Source organism: Camellia sinensis, chromosome 2 (genome assembly GCF_055761805.1).
Source record: "Camellia sinensis isolate YWXY chromosome 2, ASM5576180v1, whole genome shotgun sequence".
In the NCBI taxonomy this organism is placed as follows: Eukaryota; Viridiplantae; Streptophyta; class Magnoliopsida; order Ericales; family Theaceae; genus Camellia; species Camellia sinensis.
Genome location: NC_138962.1, coordinates 194759029 through 194780648, shown reverse-complemented (window position 1 = coordinate 194780648; position 21620 = coordinate 194759029). Strand labels below are relative to the sequence as shown.

At 32.8% G+C, this 21620-nt stretch overlaps 1 protein-coding gene across 1 annotated transcript; it reads right to left on the bottom strand.

Moving 5' to 3' along the window:
- Positions 1-1247: 1247 nt before the first annotated feature.
- LOC145820525 (GRF-interacting factor 1-like) lies at positions 1248-8347 on the bottom strand. Its single transcript, XM_082916490.1, has 4 exons — positions 8220-8347; positions 7760-7957; positions 3325-3750; positions 1248-1726 (listed from the first exon to the last, which is right to left on the bottom strand). Exons 2-3 carry the CDS (start codon positions 7838-7840, stop codon positions 3328-3330), a joined length of 504 nt encoding a protein of 167 aa, XP_082772616.1. The 5' UTR covers positions 7841-7957; positions 8220-8347; the 3' UTR covers positions 1248-1726; positions 3325-3327.
- Between the last annotated feature and the right edge of the window lie 13273 nt (positions 8348-21620).

The window sequence follows — 21620 nt, the reverse complement described above, 5'->3', positions numbered from 1 at the left end:
TGTTTGAACTCCTGATTTAATCAAATATTAAATACATTCTAACAACATTTAGGATAAAGGTTTAGGTGATAAATAATGGGACACAAAAAATTTTGATTTTATTTTTCTCTTTCAAATAAATCATCAAAATAAATTTTGATTATATTTTTATTTTTCAAATAAATTAAAATATAATTAAATAAATCATCAAAATAAATTTTGAATTCTATTTTTTTCTTTCAAATAAATTAAGACATAATTAAATAAATCATCAAAATAAATAAGTCTAACAATCTCTCCCTTTTTGATGATGACACACAATGATGTTTTGATTTGATTTGGGAGTAAGAAAGGCTCCCCCTCAAGTCATGCTTCCTGAATTCATTTCTAAATACATAGGTTAGCACATGTGTAATAAATAAGATTCACTACAGGAAATGCCACTTTTGGCGACCAAAATATTGGTCGCCAAAAGCCCCATTTTTGGTCGCCGAAACAATTAGCGACTAAAATATTTTGTCGCCAAACTAGTCGCCTATACGCTGTCGGCGATAGTATTGGCGACTAAAAAATTTTTGGTCGCTGAAAGTGAACGTTTTGGCTACTAAACTCTGGTTAGTCGGCAAAGGTTATCTTTTGGCGACTAAAATATTAGTCGCCAAAAGTGAACATTCGGCTACCAAACTCTGAGTAGTCGGGAAAGGGTATGTTTTGGCGACTAAATATTTAGTCGCCAAAAGTGTTGAAATAAAATAAATTAAATTTTCAGCGACTAAAATTTTTTGTCGGGAATAAGTTTTAGTGACAACATTACTACATTTAGGGACTAAAGAATTTAGTCGCCAAAAATATTATTTTTCATTTTATTAAACTTTTGGCTACTAACCATTTAGTCACTAAAAGTTCTACCTTAGGCGTGGTGACTTTTGCCGACTAAAACTGTTCGTAGCCAAAAACCTATTAAGATTCATTTCTTTACTTTTTGCCAACAAAAGTTTTAGTCGCCAAATGATACCATTTTTTCCGTGACTAAAAAATTTAGTAGCCAATAGTTTATTTCTCTCATTCTCAAATTTTTTAGCTACTAATTATTTGGTGGCAAAAACGTTTTGGGTTATGTTTTTGCTACTAAATTATTAGTAGCCAAAACTTTTGATTACCTATTTGGCTACCAAAACATTTGGTGGCCAAATAATTTTATGTTTTTTTTTTAAAAAAAAAAAAAAAATTGTAAACAACCTGTATTCATTTATATTACATGTACCCTGTATAAATAATATAATCCATCAACACTAAAATATATTATCAACCATTAAAGCATTCAACATAATACATGAATAACCATGATTTAAATCACATACATAATACATGAATAACCAACGTCAATAATTTAAATTACAACCTGTAAACATAATACTTTCTATTACATTTGTAATTAATACAGCAATGATACACAAACACCAGAGAAAATCAGACCAGCCACCTACAACGAGGAAGATTAGTGATTTGAAGCAGCTTAATTACGTCCTATAACACCCAAAGCAAGAGAGATTTAGTCTTCTGTCCAGCTCTGCTCAACAATTTCACGCACCCTCCGGTTGTATTCACGCTTGTTCTCACAAAACAACAATGCTGCTTCTGAATTTGCAGGTGAGTTTGCATTTGGATCACAGAGCATTGACTGAAATGAGAAAAAGGGGAAACCTGCATTTGGGCTTGGGTTTGGGTTTGGATCACAGAGCAATGACTGCAATGAGAAAAATGGGAAAAATCAAAAAACATCATACCTGAACTAGTGACCAGTAGCTTTGTGGAATCAAAACATTCCTAGAAGTTATATCTATTTGGTATGGTAGAGTCATGCTTGAACAATTGACAAACTGCTGAGTTTATTACATGCATTTGCCAGTTTTGCTCATTTATTTATTAGTAAAATGATTGCACAGTATGAATTTAATACACACCACGCATAAACACGTGCCCCAAGTTGTTATGTTATATCTATGAGCCTGTTAACAATTAATGAAAGGTTGGCTGCTATTTTGCCACACTAAATCCAAGGGATAGTATGCATGGAGTGGCCAACATGGGTTCAAACTATAAATGAAACTATAAATGAAAAAACACATCTGAGAATGTCGTTACTAAATTATTACTGAATTATTACCTTGCCATTAAGACTCTATTTACTGAATTATTACCTTGCCATGAATGTCGTTAGTCATTTGAGCATTAAGACTCTATTTACATTATCAATTATAACTCATTTCTCAATGATTAATTCAACAATTATGTTGATAGAATATATATAAAACCATCTAAATAATAGAAAACACCTATGAGAACCTTACAGAAAATAAACCTACTTTGCTGTCCACATCTCTATGGTTATCAATCATTTCATCCTCTGTTATTAATCTTTCTAATTTTCTCACTTTACAGCAACAACTAACATCTATCAGATCCGAGTTTGGATAGAAAACAAATTAATACAGTTATTACATAACATAGGTTTAACTAACATAGGTTTTTGCATAGAGAAAAAAGAAAAAGAAATTAAGACACAAAGGTCATTAATCACAAATGCAAATGAAAGACAGGGGAAAAGAAATTAAGGAAAACCTGAACAGATGCAAATGAACTACAAATAATAATAATAACAATAATTGACTAACCATGAAAGAGATTATACAAAGCAATTCAAAATAACTATACCAATGCCATGACCCATGAGCATAACAATTCAGCGAAGTAAATACGTTTCAAAATAATGCAAATAACCATGGAGGCATAGCAACATAATGACAATCATAAATGCAAAAAATCCAAGAATATATGGAAACCTAAAAGCAGACTCTAAAAACATTAATTAAAACAAAAGACCAAGTTTGAAGCCATGCTCTCTCTCTCTCTCAATTAATCTATAACTAAGCTTGTTTAGTGTCCCAAATATTTGACATGAATTGTTTTACAATTTTAGTGAAGTTTATACCCATTAATCACGAATTGAATGTTGACTAATCATATTCTATAACGAATATACTTGAGAAATAAAGAAATAAAATTTCAAATCCAAATCGATTCATGTAGTAATTTTCCCAAATTCAAAAGCACACCATCATATAACCTACATGATTTACATAATACACTATCATATAACACACATCATCTTAAAACTTCAGGCACAAAACCTGAGCTTGGAAAGCAATCCTGACAGTTTGTATCACGTAACTAGAAGTCTACTAGCAGCTAATCCTCCGTTCTTTCAAAATACTTAATCATTCTGCCTAAACTTACCTACAAGTTCAGAAGTTAAAATAGGTCACTAAGCCAAGAACGTCTTACCTCTCAATTACCATCTTCACTAGCCTTCAAATAAAGAGACTCGCCCCCCTCACCACCATGTCCTCCTGAGCTCCCGCCACCTCGCCCTTCAGAAGATCCGATCTCTTGCTTTCCCCTTCCAGAAGCCTGCAAGCCTTCCCCAGTGGAGCCACGCCCAAAATCAGGAAACCCTCCAGCTCCGAGTGCCCCACCGGTGGTTCCAGAACTATTAGCCTCGCTTTGAAGCATGTGAAGTCCACTGCTTCCACCGGAACTCATGCCAAGCTGGCTGTGCAAGGCTTGCTGTTGTTGCAGTGCCGAGAACTGTTGTTGGCTGTAGAGCATAGAAGAACGTGCAGCCATGAGCGATTGGGGAGTCATCTGCTGAGCTTGTTGGTGTTGCTGCAAGTAGTGACCTCCTGGCTGCATAATGCCACTGGGAGGGAACTGTCCGACATTCAACAAAACACACATCAGGAATTTTCATTAAGTTTCAAACAGCTGTATGAATTTCCGTAACTAGCCTACTTCAGAACCAGTCAGATTTAGGACATTGTGAATCAGTAGAAACAAAAGGAAAATGCCAGTTTTGTAACATTTTTGTTTTCAAAATTTTGAAAACTACAAAGAAAGACATGTTTGCAGCTGTTTTCGTTTCCAAAAAAAAAGGAGGGGGAACAATCTGAAAGTTTTCCAAAATTTGAAACAAAAAGGTGTCTTCACCTGTTTTCAAAACAAGTTTCATTCCTTTCCAAATGACTCCTAAAGTAAGGGTAATAACTACGAGATAAAATCCAAGAAAGCAATATAAGTAGTGGATTGAAGACTTGCATGTAAGACAAATAAGGGGAAGTAATTCAATAAGATTTCAGATAATGAACTGTGAGAAGCATCAAGGTGGGTTCGATCTATCTACTACTTGATAAGATATTTTCCAGATCTAGACTGCACACAAATCAGGGGCAAATACCTAACCTCGAGCATGATATGCAGTGGTAGAGAGAGCAGGGCAGAAGGCACCACAAATTAGAATATCCAGACAAATACTTCCATCTGCATAAACTGGTCCAAGCACAAAACAATAGTATGAGCAACTAGCATAGGCATATATCTTAGTGACATTATGTTTCACCACATAAGAGAGGAAATCAAATATCAAGGAGCAATGAAAAGACACAAAGAAAGCAGGATTCTGTGCAACAAGCTCCAGTGGATATGGCACGAAGTGTAATAGAAGCATGCAAACTAATAAACCCCAAAAAAGTAATAGAAACTTATAAAGACAAGTATAAAGCAATGTTGGCAGTCCTAAGAGGAGTAAACAGTATTGAAGTTAATATTAGTGGCAGAGCATGACTTCTGAGGATGCAGTGGCAGAAACTTACACTTTCCATAACACAACACAATAATCTGCTACCCTCTCAATCAAGAAAGCAAAAGGATTTAATTACTTATGACAAATAGATTTTACGTGAAGCCTTCTATAAACATATCCATTACCTTCCCACTTCTCAACTTCAAGCACTTAAAGCAAACCAGGCTCAACAACCGCTTTAGTTCGCTCACATGGGAAGGATGATATACTGGAATTGGTAATTCTATATACCCAAAGTGACTTGAAAGGTAAACAAATGAACAAAACATTAGCAATACTTCAATGTGTCCAGCGGTCATGACCATTCAAACTTCTCAATGTAATCAGAAAATAAATTGGATTAAAACATGAAAAATACCTTCGCATGTCCCGGGTTCCGCAGCACCACATGATTCACATTTTCCAAATTCAAGCGGCAAACTAAGGAACGGATTTGAAAGTTGACTAGCATGGCTTATAGGGAAATCACTATTGGATGATGTGCACTAACAAAAAAATAAATAAAAGGAATCATACCAACTTATTCAACCAGAATGGTCACAAGATCCAAAGTTGCACTTAATCAAATGCCAATTGTAGGACAATTTGTTCGGAAGGAGGTTTACATCCATCACAAGATCTAAAATATGTCTCTGGAACAATATTAGGACTCAAATCTTCTAGGGCCCAATTTTTTTAATCTCATTTTATTTTTTAAAAACATATGTATGATGTACCAAATATGTCCAGCGTTCAAAAAAATGATGTACCAAAAACATATGTATGATGTACCAAAAAAATGAACAAAACTTTAGCAATACTTCAATGTGTCCAGCGGTCATGACCATTCAAACTTCTCAGTGTAATCAGAAAATAAAAAGGATTAAAACATGAAAAATACCTTCGCACAACATTAAAACATTAAAACATGACCATTGCATTCACACTAGCCATGTTTCTCAACCCACACAGTACAATTGAGTGAAGTCAAGCTAGTGAAGCACGAGTGAGTGGAAGTCAAGCTAGTGAAAAATTAAATCAATAAAGACGTCATTCTCCATCTACTTCCATTCATAGGGATAATATGCACCTCACATGGCCATTTTTTCAGCCCCCTAGCTTACATTGTATAGGATTAAGATTTGAACTAATACTACTAAGGGAAAATTACATATCAGTGGAAAGTTTACAAAATATTAACATATCAGTCAAATTCACTTTACAGCCATATATAACAACGTAACAGGCGAGACTGCAGTTTGAATGTTTTTAAGGATTGGATTTGGGATGGCCAAATTAATCCCAATACCCAGACTGGGCCAAACCTAGAGTGGCATATATTTCCTTAGTTTCCCTTAATCATCATTAGGTAAATCACACATTTTGTTCTTCTAATTCCTTTTAACATGAATCCCAAAAGTGGAAGGATGGTCAGAGAATATATGTATACATGCTCTTTTAACAAAGAAGAGGATGGTCAGAGAATTCTGGAACAAGTGCCTTGATTAGTTACGAGTGTTATCTCATGGTGCTTCAAAAGTGGAAGGACTTGACAGTGGTAGAGATGAACTTCTCTATAACCCTCTTTTTGGTATAAATAAGTGGTTTGCCGATAGGTAATCTGACAACTACAAACAGTTTGAAGATTCATTGGAGAGGTTGCACAAGTGGAAATATGATTCTCATGAGACTTTTATTGATAGAAACACTTTTTTTTCTTTGAGCTTCAATAAAGAATTTTAATAAAAAAGCAAGAAGAAGGAAAGAGGACAAGAAGTCCTCGTATAAACAAAAAGATAAAAGTCAAAACAAATAGCACGAAACTCCTAGCACTAGGGATGTTATTGATAGAAACTCACTCTCTCTCTCTCTCTCTCTCTCTCTCTCTCTCACTGAGTCAGACTGATGATAAATTTAAATGAACCCTACCTAAAGGGCTCTCACTTATAAGAAAAACCCTTGACAACCTATGGCAAGGCTATCAGATTTGTGCTATCTGTGCAGCAGAATTGGCTATGAGACGTGATAGTTCTGAGGGATTCTGACCCATAACTACGTGTAAATCCTAGTTGATTTTTTGGCTCCCAAAAGAAAAAAATGACCATTAAAACATTATAAATAAAACATTAAAACATGACCATTCTTCTTTTTCTTCTTCTTTACATAATTGATGGATCAAATATAAAACATTAATTACGAGGAACAAAATATAAAAACATTGATGGATCAAATATTTAAGGGCAAATTACACTCACCTCACCTCCCTTAAGTTAGGGAAAATACAATTAGCCCTACACTTTTGACATAATTGCATTAGACTCCCTTAACAGTTAAGCCCTTTTTTATTAGTAATTCATTAGTCATATGAATAAAAAATGGAGAAAAAAAATAAAGCATACTTTTACAGTCAATTGAGGACACATGAAACACCACTTTAAATTAATGAGTTCTTGCATATTTATGCCACAAAACAACAGTTCATCAGGGAAAAAAAAGAAAAGTGAAGGATTTTTCAGTACTTAAAGTGCATGCCTTGGGCATATATCAATAGGCTAATTAGAGAAGGGTTATTGAGGGGCCTTGGGAAAATAAAAAAATTCAAAACTCTGTTCAGGCCTCCAACCTCCAATGCATATTTCTTTCTTAGTTCCAACTTCCAATGATTTTCCATCTTATTTTCATGTTATTTCCAGATAATTCAATTTTTTCCACATGGAATAAAATCTTTCCCTTTTTTCCAAAAACCAAGACAGTCCAAAGTATTTAAGTTTTCACTTCTATTTTGCTTTATTTTCCTCCAGTTTTTCTGGGGGTACACACGAAAATGAATAGTTGCAATAAGCTTTTTAACAATCAAACTAGTGTTATTGAATCTTTTACTTTTTATTTGAATCCCAATTGACATTTCAGGCTTTTAATTCAAATCTCATTGGCAATTCCTCAAAAACAATCAAGAATTCATCAACTTAGGCAAATGTATAAACTTCACCATATAAATGAAGGTACATGAGCTATGCATACAAACATGCAGAACATACATTGCAAATACAGAATTTTAAAACCTTAAACTAGAAATGAAATTAGAGAAAGAAGTATGACCACCTGGGTGACTTCTGTAGAGGTGACCCAAATGATTACAACAGCAGCAATCAGGAAGAAACGAGCCCTGTATCTCCAACCCATCACAAATCGAAGAACGACCCAGATATCAAAATTGCAAAATATACACGAAAATCAACAAATTTCGATGCGGGTTTCTGTCAGATTATCAGATCTTCGACGTAAGTCTTTGTTGTTTCACTTGTCACCAACACACCCAAAAAAAAAAAGACAAAAAAGAAAGAAAAAGGTTAGCTATAAGTTTACGAATCGATTCGATTAATTTCTGAAAGAGAAATAAATAAACAAAAGAACCAAGTTTGTATGTCATGAGAGATAAATAAATAAAACCTATATTTCTGAAAGAGAAATAAATAAACCTATATTTCTGAAAGAGAAATAAATAAACAAAATTAGGAAACAATGCACCAAACTCTGTATATCATGAGAGAAGAAGGCTTACCCAACGACGAAGGTATCGGCAAAGGTATCTGAGATGCCGCACCGCCACTGCTGCTGCAGCTGCTAGCCGTCGTCAATCGCTGCTCACCGTCGTCGCTCGTTGGCCGCCGTCGTCCCCCCTTGCCGCTGCTTGCAGTCGATAGAGAGAGAGAGATAGTATTTTGGGAATTTTTGAAATTGGGGATATTTTTGTTAAAGGGGTTGGGGAACAAAATGGGGGAAAGAAAGGAGGGAATTAAAAAAGCGGGAAAACGAAAAAGAAAAAGAAGAGGAGAGCTAGTCATTTTCTTTATTTTTTATTAAAATAATTTTTATTTTTATTTATTTTTTTGTAGTTAATGAAACTTTTTTTGTTTTTATTTATTTTTAGTTACTAAGGTTGAAAATCTATTTGTTTTATTTATATTTTAATGAAAAAAAATTATTATTATTTTTTTATTTGGTAGAAGTAGAGGTAATTTTTGGGAGATTTTTGAAATTGGGAATTTTTTGTTTAAGGGATTGGGGATTGATGATTTGAGATCATGAGAAATAAAAGGGGGAAAAGAAATGGGGGAATTAAAGAGCGGGAAAATAAATTTTTTTTGGTTAAAATAAATTCATTTTTTTGTAGTTGATGAATTTTTTTTTATTTTTCATTTTTTTTAATTACTAAGGTTGAAAATTTATTTGTTTCATTTTTATTTTAATAATTTTTTTTTTTATTTTGAAGAAGCAAGGGTAATATTTTAATAAAAAAAATTTTGTCTGCGGCTCATTTTTTTTTTTTTTTTTTGTTACTAAAAACCAGAAACTAATTTTTTGTGGTAGAGAAATGGAGCAACAGTGAAGGTGGTGGATAAGAGGTGATGGTCGTGGTGGTGGCGGCGGTGGCGGCAAAGGAGATTAGTAGTGAAGTTGTGGTAGTGGTAGAGGAGATGGAGTGGCGATGGTGGAAGAGAGGTAATGGTAGTAGTAGTAGTGGTGGTAGTAGAGTAGTGGCGATAGTAGTAGTAATGGTAGTCGTAGAGGTGAAGTAGCGACAGTAGAAGTAATAGTGGTGGTGGAATGGTGTTTGCAGTAGTGGTGAAGGTGATAGCAGAGATGGGTGGTGACAGAGAGTGATAGACAGAGAGACACAGAGATGAGGGAGAGAGTGATAGACAGAGAGACACAAAGATAGAGAGAAGAGAGATGAGCGAGAGAGATAAAGAGAATAGAGATGAGCGAAAGAGACAGAGAGATAAATTTAAAAATAAGTCTTACAAATCAGATTTATTTACTCATAAGTCATGAGTGAATTTGTTTTACACACTTAGCCCTCGTTTTGATAATGAATTTTTTTTAAAACTTTTTAAATATATGTTTTGTGTCTGTAAAATGATTATTTCATTAGTACTAGTAATAATATTGAAAAATTTATTAAAATGATAAATAATTGGGATATTTTGTCTTTTATTTGTGAATTTTGATTTATTCTTAATTTATTAGTGTTATTGAAATATGATGATGTAAAAAGTATAAATAGTTTAATTGTACTTTTTAAAAGTATATGCATGTGAGAGGGCGAGGAAGAGATCGGTGAGAGGGTTTCACGAGCTCAGACTAGAGAGAGAGCGAGAGACAGACTGGGTGAGATTAGGGTTTTTTTTTTTTTTGGCCGGGGGGGCGGGGGGAATGGGAAAAAAATAAAGGGGGGAGCGGGAATGGAAAAAAATAAAAGGTATTATATATTTTGTAGAAATAGGGGTAATATATATTTTAATGAAAAATATTTTCCATTAACATAAAAATTAATTTTCTGTAGTCAATGAAAAATAAAAAATAGACACAAAGAGAGAAAGAAAGAGAGAAGAGTGATAAGTGAGAGAGAGAGAGAAGAGTGAGAGAAACAAACAGACACAGAGAGAGAAAGAAAGAGAGAAGAGTGATAAGTGAGAGAGAGATAAAGAGAGAAAGAGATATATAGAGAGAGAGACAGAGAGAGAAAGAGATAGAGAGAAACATATAGAAAAATAGAGAGAAACAAGAGATGAGAGAGATATATAGAAAGATAGCGAAAAGAGATGAACGAAAGAGAGAATAGAAAAATAGAGAGATAGAGAGAAGAGAGATGAGTGAGAGAGACAGAGAGAGAAAAAGAGAGATGAACGAGAGAAACAGAGAGAGAAAAGAGATGAGCGAGACAGAGAGAAGAGAGATGAGCGAGACAGAGAGAAGAGAGATGAGCGAGAGAGACATAGAAAGAAGACAAATGAGAGAGATAGAGAAAAGAGAAGATGGGTGGTGAGAGAGAGATATGATTGAGAGACGAATAGAGAAAAGAGATAGAGAAAGAGACAGAGTGATGAGCGACATGAGACAGAGTGATGAGCGAGCAAGTGTGCCGTCGCAAATAGTTCCGTCTCATATACCCACTTTTCTTGTAGTGAGGAATGAGAAGGAGTTGTGTGTGAGAGTGAGATGAGAAACGGAGAAGGGTTAGGGCAAAATTTTGGGGGGAATCCCAATTTGAGAGGGAATTTCAAATTAAGATAAAAATTTTGTGAAAATATTTGCTGCTAATTTTTTTAGAGATGTGAAAAATAGATCAGGCTTGTTAAATTAATATTTTTTAATTTTATTTATTGTTTATACTTTTTACTTTATTGGAGTTTTATGACCCAGTTTGTGAAAAAAAAAATTACAAAATTTAGAAATATTTAGAAAGTATAAATTTAAAAATAAGTCTTACAAATCAGATTTATTTACTCATAAGTCAATTGTGAATTTTTTTTACACACTTAGCCCTCGTTTTGATAATGAAATTTTTTTAAAACATTTTAAATATATGTTTTGTGTCTGTAAAATGATTATTTCATTAGTACTGGTAATAATATTGAAAAATTTATTAAAATGATAAATAATTGGGATATTTTGTCTTTTATTTGTGAATTTTGATTTATTCTTAATTTATTAGTGTTATTGAAATATGATGATGTAAAAAGTATAAATAGTTTAATTGTACTTTTTAAACATAATAAATTTATTATTAAAAATTAAATTCATCAGACTGACCTGTAACTATGCCTTTAAATTTTTGCAATGTAAAACTATCGACAAACAGCCAATAACAAGTTGCCCATTTTAGCATACCTTTCGCGTGAGGGCCCAATTATTACAAGATGTGTTCAACCATCAAATGAAAGCCGACTACTTCTTCCATCTAAAAATAATAATCTATTTTCAGAATTTAATTTCTTTTTATAATACAATTATTACATTTTAAAAATATTAATTTTTCAAAATTACCGTTTGATAGTATATTTTTTTAGACATATCAATTGTCATAATTGTACTTTTTGTATTATTAATGTATTTAAAAAAAGGACAAAATCAGAAATTCATATTATTTTAATAATTAATTTTTTAAAAAAATTAATATTTTGAGATAATAAAAAAAAATAAGATATTAATATTTTTGGATGGTGGGTGTACAACCTCTTAATAAAAATAAAAATAAAAATAAAAATAATTAATTTTCTTATTTTCATTCGGCTACCAAACAATTAGTAGCCAAAAGTAGGTATACAGTGACTAAAAAAAAGTTTGTCGCCGAAACATGGCATTTGGCGACCAAAAGTTTGGTCGGGAAAGATTAAAAATTAATTTTTTTATTTTCATTCGGCTACCAAACAATTTAGTAGCCGAAAGTAGGTATACAGCGACTAAAAAAAATTTTGTCGCCGAAACATGGCATTTGGCGACCAAATGTTTGGTCGGGAAAGATTAAAAATTAATTTTTTTATTTTCATTCGGCTACCAAACAATTTAGTAGCCGAAAGTAGGTATACAGCGACTAAAAAAAATTTTGTCGCCGAAACATGGCATTTGGCGACCAAATGTTTGGTCGGGAAAGATTAAAAATTAATTTTTTTATTTTCATTCGGCTACCAAACAATTTAGTAGCCGAAAGTAGGTATACAGCGACTAAAAAAAATTTTGTCGCCGAAACATGGCATTTGGCCACCAAATGTTTGGTCGGGAAAGATTAAAAATTAATTTTTTTATTTTCATTTGGCTACCAAACAATTTAGTAGCCGAAAGTAGGTATACAGCGACTAAAAAAAATTTTGTCGCCGAAACATGGCATTTGGCGACCAAATGTTTGGTCGGGAAAGATTAAAAATTAATTTTTTTATTTTCATTCGGCTACCAAATAATTTAGTAGCTAAAGGTACCTCTACGGCTACTAAATTTTTATTTAGTCGCCAATTGTCATATGTTTAGCTACTAAAAATTGTTTTAGTCGCCAATTGTAATATCTTTAGCTACTAAATTTTTTTTAGTAGCCAATAATCAACATTCCCCTACTAAAAAAAATTAGTAGCTAAAAAGTTGACTTTTGCCGACTAATATTATTTTTGGTAGCCAATTCCGTGACTTTTGGCGACTAAATTAGTTTTGGTAGCTAAAAGTGGTCGGCAAAAATGCTTTTTCTTGTAGTGATTTAATCAACAACATGATATAAGATTAAGATATCAAACTATAAACACATAACATTAGATTAGTTTGAAAATAATACCATAATACATAACATCATAACATCATAAGTTTGCTCCCCCTGTGACATTATCAAAAGGAAATTATGGGTCAGAATCTGAAGGAGGAGGAGGAGGAGGAGGAGGAGGAGGAGGATAGTGGTAAATGGAATAAAAAAATAGATAATCAAAATATATATATAGGATTCGCGCGCCTCTCTCTTTTCCGTCGAAATGAAACTTAATGGGATGTTGGTGTTGCTGGAATAGTAATGCAAAAAAAATACCATGAGAGTTTAAAAAAAATCAACGTACGCAAAATTAATTTTACCTCAAAATACAGAACCTAAAAAAATTACACAGTTGAGAATAGCAAACTGTTAAGGAGAATAAATGTATGAAGGACTTGAGAGCATTCAACTGATATAAATGTTTCCATATCAATGTAGCAATACACATATATCATTTTAATAAAAATTCAAGTTTCACAGTTATAACAAAACTTTTTAAGTAGAAATCGACATTCCAAGCTCGCCACGAATAAAATTGAAGCGATTCTCGCTTAGGGGTTTGTGAAAATATCCGTCAATTACTTGTCAGTGTTTACAAATTCAAGTACAATATCCCCTTTTTGAACATGATTTCTTAAAAATGATGTCGAATTTTAACATGTTTTGTTTGTGAGTGTTGAACCGGATTTTTGCTTAAATTGATGGCACTAGTATTATCACATTTAATAGGGATATGATCATAATGCAAATCAAAGTCCTCCAATTGTTGTTTCATCCAAAGTATTTGGGCACAACAACTTCAGGAAGCTATATATTCAGTTTCGGCCGTTGATAAAACAACATAATTTTACTTTTTGCTAAACCAAGATACTAATGAGCTACCAAGAAAGTGACAAGTGCCACTAGTGCTTTTTTTTTTTTTATCAAATTTGCATCCGGCAAAGTCGGCATCCGAGTAACTAATTAAATCAAATGCAACACCTCTAGGATAAAACAGTCCCAAATTTTGAGTGCCAACAAGATATCTAAAAATTCATTTAACAGCACTAAGATGTGATTCCTTAGGATTTGATTGATATCTAGCACACATACAAACACTAAACTTAATATCGGGTCTACTTACGGTTAAATAAAGAAGTGAGCCGATCATACCTCGATATTTTGTTTGATCAATAGACTTACCTTTTTCATCATTGTCTAGCTTAATGTATGTGCTTATAGGAGTTCCAGCTATTTTTGGGTCAAACATACCAAATTTTTTGAGTAGTTCTTTTGTGTACTTAACTTGGTTGATAAAAATTCATTCCTTACATTGTTTGATTTGAAGCCCAAGGAAATAATTTAGCTCCCCCATCATGCTCATCTCAAACTCACCTTGCATACACTTAGCAAATTCCTTACACAAGGTTTCATTAGTAGCACCAAATATAATGTCATCCACATATATTTGCACAATAAGTAAATCATCCTTCTTAGTTTTAAAAAAAAGTATTGTGTCAATCGTTCCTCTAGAAAAATTATTTTCAATAAAAAATTTACTTAATCGTTCATATGATGCACGAGGTGCTTGTTTCAAACTATATAAAACTTTTGACATTTTAAAAACATGATTTGGAAAAACATGATCTTTAAATCCTGGGGTTGTTTAACATAAACTTCCTCATTTATAAAACCATTAAGAAAGACACTTTTTACATCCATTTGATAAAGTTTGAAATCTCTAAAATATGCAAATGCAAGTAATATGCGAATAGCTTCTAATCTAGTAACATGAGCAAATGTTTCATCGAAATCAATACCTTCTTCTTAATTGTATGCTTGTGCAACAAGTCTATCCTTGTTTCTTGTAATTGTGCCGGATTCATCAAGCTTGTTTCGAAAGATCCATTTGGTACCGATAATGGTATGATCTTTAGGTTTTGGCACAAGTTCCCACACTTTGTTTATCTCAAATTGGTTAAGCTCTTCATGCATAGCTATCATCCAATGTTCATCGAATTCGGCTTATTGAAAGTTTTTAGGCTCAATCTGTGAGAGAAAAGCCAGGTTACTACAAATGTTTCTAAGTGAAGAGTGAGTTTCGATACCTTTTGTAGGGTCACCTAGGATTGAATCCTTAGGGTGATTATGAACAAACTTCCATTCTCTTGGCAAATCATCATTGTTTTCTCCTTCTTCTTGAGGTGGGAGAATAGGTTGTTCAATCTCTTTGTTCAACTTACATGGTTGATTCTCTTCTTTGTAGATATTTGAATCTTCCACATTTGGTTCCAAATCTATATTATCACTAACAATTTGCTTTTGAGCAGAGATGTTAGTTTCTTCAAACGCCACATGTATATATTCTTCCACAACAAGAGTTCTTTTATTAAAAACACGATAAGCTTTGCTAGTTAAGGAATAACCAAGAAAAATTATTTTATCAGATTTTGAATCAAATTTATGTAAGTTATCTTTACCATTATTATGCACAAAACATTTATAACAAAAAACATGCAAGTGACCAATGCTCATGCCAAATTAATGTAAGTAATCAAATTTATGCAAGTAACAAAAAACATTTATGTAAGTAATCAAATTTATGTAAGTTATCTTTACCATTATTATGAGCTCATGCCAAAGCTCATAAGGAGTCTTTTTGATAATAGGTCTAATTAATGCACGATTTAAAATATAGCATGCGGTGTGAACGGCTTCGGCCAAAAATATTTAGGAAGATTATTTTCGCAAAGCATTGTTCTACTCATCTCTTCTAAAGTTCTATTCTTCCTTTCCACTATATTATTTTGTTGAGGGGTTCTAGTTGCTGAAAAATTATGCCCAATACCATTCTCATCACAAAACAATTCAAATTTCTCATTTTCAAGTTCTCTACCATGGTCGGTTCGAATATTAGTAATAAGAAAGCCTTTTTCATTTTGAATTCTACGACAGAGTTTTGTGAAAGAATAAAACGTTTCATCTTTGTGTGCTAAAAACATAACCTATGTAAATCTTGAATAATCATCAACAATAACAAGATAATAACGTTTACCACCTATACTAGATGTCCTTGAGGGACCAAATAAATCCATATGCAATAGTTGTAAGAGTCTAGTTGTAGAAATATGAGATTTTGATTTAAATGATGTTTTAGTTTGTTTTCCTTGTTGACAAGCACTACAAAGATGATCTTTTTCAAATTTAATTTTTCAAAGTCCAATGACCAAATCCTTTCTCAAAAGTTTAGCAATTAAATCCATATGAGCATGACCAAGTCTTCTATGCCATAACCAACTATTTTCATTATTAACATATAAACATTTAACATCACTAGCATAGAGATCATTAAGATGAAAAACATAAACATTATCATGGTGATTAGCAACGAATAAAGCTTTATGATCATTTGTGCTTTCAATTGTGCAATGTGATTTATCAAAAATAACTCGATTACCTTTATCACATAATTGACTAATACTAAGTAGGTTATGTTTAAGTCCATCAACAAGTAAAACATTTTCAATATAAGGGTTAGGAGAAATACCGATGCTATCAATACCGATGATTTTTTCTTTCTTGTTGTCTCCAAAAGTACCAAATCCTCAATCTTTCGATGATAGTTTAGTAAAGAATGATTTATCTCCGGTCATGTGTCTGGAACATCCACTATCAATGTACCACTTTCTTTCTTTACCTTTAGACTTAAAACAAACCTACAAGATGACAATCAAGTGTTGATTTTTAGTACCCATAGTTTCTTAAGTCTTTCTTGGTTAGTTTTGTTAGATCCTTTAACAATCCAAATCTTTTTAATTCCCATGTTTATATTATTTTTGAATAGACAAGAAGATATATAATAGCCTTTCTTTCTACAATAATGACAAGTTATATGAGGGTGAGTCATGAGAGGTGCCTTTTCAAAAATTGTATTGAGATTCTTTTGTTTTTTAATAGGGTCATATCTAATGCCTTTCCTTATCGAAAACACATCTTTGATTTTGAAGAAGCATGTTAAGATTATCTTTACCTTTTACAAAATTTTCAAGTATTTTTGTTAAATCATCAATATTGTTTTGTAAAGCAGTTTTCTCATTAGAGATGGTGTCAAAATCATTTTTCAAAACAATTTTTTCTTTCTTTAATTCTTCTACATTAATAGATAAAGATGCAATAGATTTCTTCAACACATTATTTTTGGCACAAACTTTTCTAAATTCATCTTGTAGTTCATGGAATGCACTTTCAAGTTCTTCATAAAGAGTAACCTCATCTTGAGTAAAGTCTTCATCTTCAAGAGCCATGAGACATAAGTTGGCTACTTCATTTTCAATTTCATCACTTGAGTTTTCATTTTCACTTTCTTTCCAAGCTGCTACCATGGCCTGTTTGTTTCTTTTTGTAGTATTTTCCATGATTCTTCAATTTTAGACAATCCATCTTCATATGCCTAGGATTTTTGCACTCATAGCAAATTATAGGCTTTTTCTTGTTATCTTTGTTGTACTCTTTCTTGAAAGGTCTTCTTTCTCCATAATTGTTTTTCTTGAAGTGCTTTTTGAGATTTCTACTAAACATGGCATAGCTTTCATCCTCACTGGAGTTTTCATGTTCTTCTTCATTTGATGAGGCTTTGAATGCAATTCCACTTTTCTTTTTGTTTTTAACATCCTCATGTCCTTTCATGGTGATCTCATGAGTCATAAGGGAACCCATAAACTCATTCAATCCAAGTGTGGAGAGATTTTTGGCTTCTATAATAGCAGTGACCTTTGCTTCCCAATTCTTTGGTAAATACCTAAGAATTTTTCTTACCAACTCACTGTTAGTATAAGTTTTGCTAAGAGATTTCAAAGAGTTTACAATTTCAGTAAATCTAGTAAACATACTTGAAATAGATTCATCAGAGTTCATTTTAAATAATTCATAACTATGAACAAGCATATCAATACGAGATTCCTTCACTTGGTTTGTACCTTCATACGTTACCTCAAGTTTGTCCCAAATTTCTTTTGCCGAATCAAAACTTGAAATTCTATTATACTCCTTAGAGTCTAATCCACAAACCATGGTAAGTTTGGCTTTAGCATTGGCTTGCAATAATTTATGATCTCTCTTATCACATTCATCTTTAGTTTTAGGTACACTAATATTGTCTACTAATTTGGTAGGAATTTTTGGACCTTTGGTGACAATAATCTACATGGCATAATCAATGGTTTGTAGGTATATGGTTATCTTATCCTTCCAATGACTATAGTTGTTTCCATCAAACAATGGTGGCTTATTTGTAACTTGTCCTTCAGCTAATGTAACGCCCTCAAAATAATACACAATCTCATCATTTAACAGTTCTATATTCATGATAGATGATCACATTTCCATACATACATCAGAGTTAATATTACAAAAGGGTATTTCATATAAGTTCCAAATGTTTACAAAAATAATAGATTGCCCTGTGACTTACATCTTTCCAAGTTGTTACTTGGTTACACAAAAGAAGAGTTCTAACTCTTTTACAAGTAAAGCCCTCGGTTTAGATTTAAATTTAAGTACAAATATAGGCAAAACAACAAAATGAAGCCTTTAACTCCAAAACATCCCAAGCTATACCCTTGGAGGTGGCATATCGCCTGTACCTAAAAAATGGTGTCCCAAGTAGGGTGAGCCAAAGTCCAGTAGAGATATGCTAAACCAAATATGAGAAATAACTAAAACATTAGTATCTGGTAAATGTTCAACACATGCACATCGATTTACACCATTTCTATAACCCATCAACATTGATAATCATCTTTCAACCCGATTTTATTTCTATTTCCAATTCACTTTATTGACATGGTTCGTTTATCCAAGTAATTCAAATAAGACTACAACTCATAAAGACAACACTTCAATTCATCAACAATTCAAAATGAGACTGCAACTCATATTATCAGCACTTCAATCATCAATATCATTCAGATGTATATAAGGTTTCGGGACTTTCACTCTGAACACTCCGGCCAACTTAATTATCAATGGAGTCCATCCCCTATCTCCTCCCAAACCATGGAATACATCTCCTGTCTCCTCCCAAACAAAGATACATATGCAATGTATTTAAACACTTCATCATATACAATGATCAATTAATGCACATATTCAATATGTTATTCCAACTATCATATTCAATGACATATTCCAAGTGATTAGTTTCAATTTACCTAATCATCATGCAACCCTAGAACAATCATGGCTATCCTCCACCGATAGCCCAAAATAGTTATTTTTAAACAGATAATTAAATTTATCAAACAGATAAATTAATACATTTTCCATAGGCATGCGATTTTTCAATCCAACTATACCAATTAATTACATTTTCCCCTAATTTCATCATTTCCAACTCAATTATGTATTCCCATAATTAATTTCATGATTTTGACAAATAATTCATTTAATCCTAATTAGGGCGTTTTTCCCTCTTTCTCAAATAACACCTCTAAGGCTCAATTTCATCAATTGTACACCCATAACCCCATTTCAAAACCTCACATTCACAATAAAGTCCAAAACCAAGAAACCCCTCTTTTATATTCTCAAATCAAACCCTAACTTTCCAAAACTTCCAAAATCCCCATATTTATACAAATGCCCAACATTTATGTTAAAACTCATAAAAATGAGTAGATTATCCTTACCTCGAAGTTAGGACCCCAAAGGAGAAAGAGAATAAACTTGAAAGTACTCCAAATCCACACTTTTTCGGATCAAAAGATAGCTCACGAGGCATTCTAGCTTTTTAACAAAGGGAGTATGGTAGAAACCCTCTAGATCAAATGTATTTATAAAGAGAAGGAGTGTGTAGAGAGAGAGAGTTGGATCTAGGGTTTGGAGTGAAAAAGGGGATGAAAAAGTGATTAAAATCACGCTGCTGCGATTTGATATACATAGGGCTCGCTCGAGCGAAGGAGTGGTCGCTCGAGCGACCAGATACAAAAGAACCTCACTAGAGCGCAGGAAGCGTCGCTCGAGCGAATAATGCAAAGTTTCAGGTCTGCAACGCAGAAGCATGCTTCGAGCACAAGAGTTCTCGCTTGGGCGAAGAAACTCAAAACATAGGGCTCGCTTGCTCGAGCGAAAAATACCAACCTTCAGGTCCAATCTAGACGCAGACGCACGCTCGAGCGCAATGGTGCTTGCTCGAGCGAAGAGACACATCAAAGAAAGCTTGCTCGGGTGCAAGAACCTTCGCTCAAGTGAAGAAGCAAAATCCCAAGGCTCGTTCGAGCGCAAAAAGCCTCGCTCGAGCGAAGGTGCCAACTTTTGGACAGCAACCATTTGTTTTAACACCCAACCATCCTGTTCCAAACTTACCCAACACATCCCATAACTCAAATACAAAGAATTAAAGGACGGAAATGAGATATAAACAACAACAACCACCCACGGAATCGAGTTCAGAATACAATAAAGAATGGAGGAAAATCGGGATCGCTATAGCTAAGGTTGCCATGGATTGAAACTCCTAGATGGTTAAATCTAAAACAAGAGTCTAGGCTCTGATACCAATTGTTACCCAAAAGACAACCTAAGAGGGGGGTGAATTAGGATTTTACAATTAAAAATTAATAATACTCTAATAAAAATTATGACTAGCACAATAGATAAATATAGTTAATGAAATAAAAATAATTAAAAAAGTGTTCTAACAACTATGTCAGTTAATAATTTTAGAACAGTAAAAATGTGAAATATTGCTGCAGCAATTTAAATAAAATAAAGAGATAAGGGAGAGAGAGACAAACAAATTTATATTTGTTCGGTTTCAACTCGGCCTAAGTCCACTCCTCAAGCTTCACTTGAGATTTTTCACTATACTCTAGCTTCACGGGGGTGCTACCAACCTCTTTACAAATGGAGCAATCCTCCACGGATTTTACACAGACTTTCCAAGTCAAGAACACTGAGTGTACTACACTCTTACAAGGTTGAAAAGAATGTGTTTTTGCTTTCACAGAAAGTTACAAGAATTATCTCTCAAAAATAGATATAAAAATGAAGCTTCGGATTTTTTGTAAACCTCACACAGGAAAGAAAAACTTAATGCTATAAGGCTTAGTGTATAATTTTTGAGAGAGGATGTAAACAAAAATTAAAGAACACTCCTCAGAGAATTTTTCAGAGAATAGATGTGAATGATTATAGATCAAAGAATATTTTATGATTTTTTGTTAACTTGTTTACATTAGAGGCTTTGGTATATATAATGAAACTTATAACCGTTTATGACCGTTGTATTCATTTGAATTTATAGCCGTTGTAGTTCCATCATTACTAATTTGAATATCTTCCACTCATCATTACAAATTTGAATATCTTTCACTTGAACCTTTTGAATCTTTTGGCCTGCTGCTGTGCCATACTGTTTGAGCCTTTGTTTTGGACTGTTTGAACTCCTGATTTAATCAAATATTAAATACATTCTAACAATATTTAGGATAAAGATTTAGGTGATAAATAATGAGACAAAATAAATTTTGATTCTATTTCTCTCTTTCAAATAAATCATCAAAATAAATTTTGGATTCTATTTTTTTCTTCCAAATAAATTAAAACATAATTAAATAAATCATCAAAATAAATAAGTCTAACACCTTTCTACCAAATTGTTTAAAAATGCATAATAATTATTAAAAAAAAATCGATATTGAGCCTGTGAAAAACAATTTCAGATTCAATTACATAAGAAATTGGGACAGAGACAGAGAAGTCAGCTAACGAAAAAATTTGTAGAAAGCACATAAAGAAAAGTCTTTAATTTATTTAATTTTTAATTTTTTTGATAATTTAGGGTGGATGCTTAGCCTAGCTAAATTGAACTTGAATTATCTGAATAACCAATCTTTGGAGATTTTCAAATGAATG

Bases quoted from the DNA above. Each gene is read 5' to 3' on its own strand.
- LOC145820525 (XM_082916490.1), bottom strand. From the start codon at position 7,840: ATGGGTTGGAGATACAGGGCTCGTTTCTTCCTGATTGCTGCTGTTGTA. The intron at 3,751-7,759 runs GTGGTCATACTT...AATGTCGGACAG, and splicing joins CCTCTACAGAAGTCACCCAG to TTCCCTCCCAGTGGCATTAT.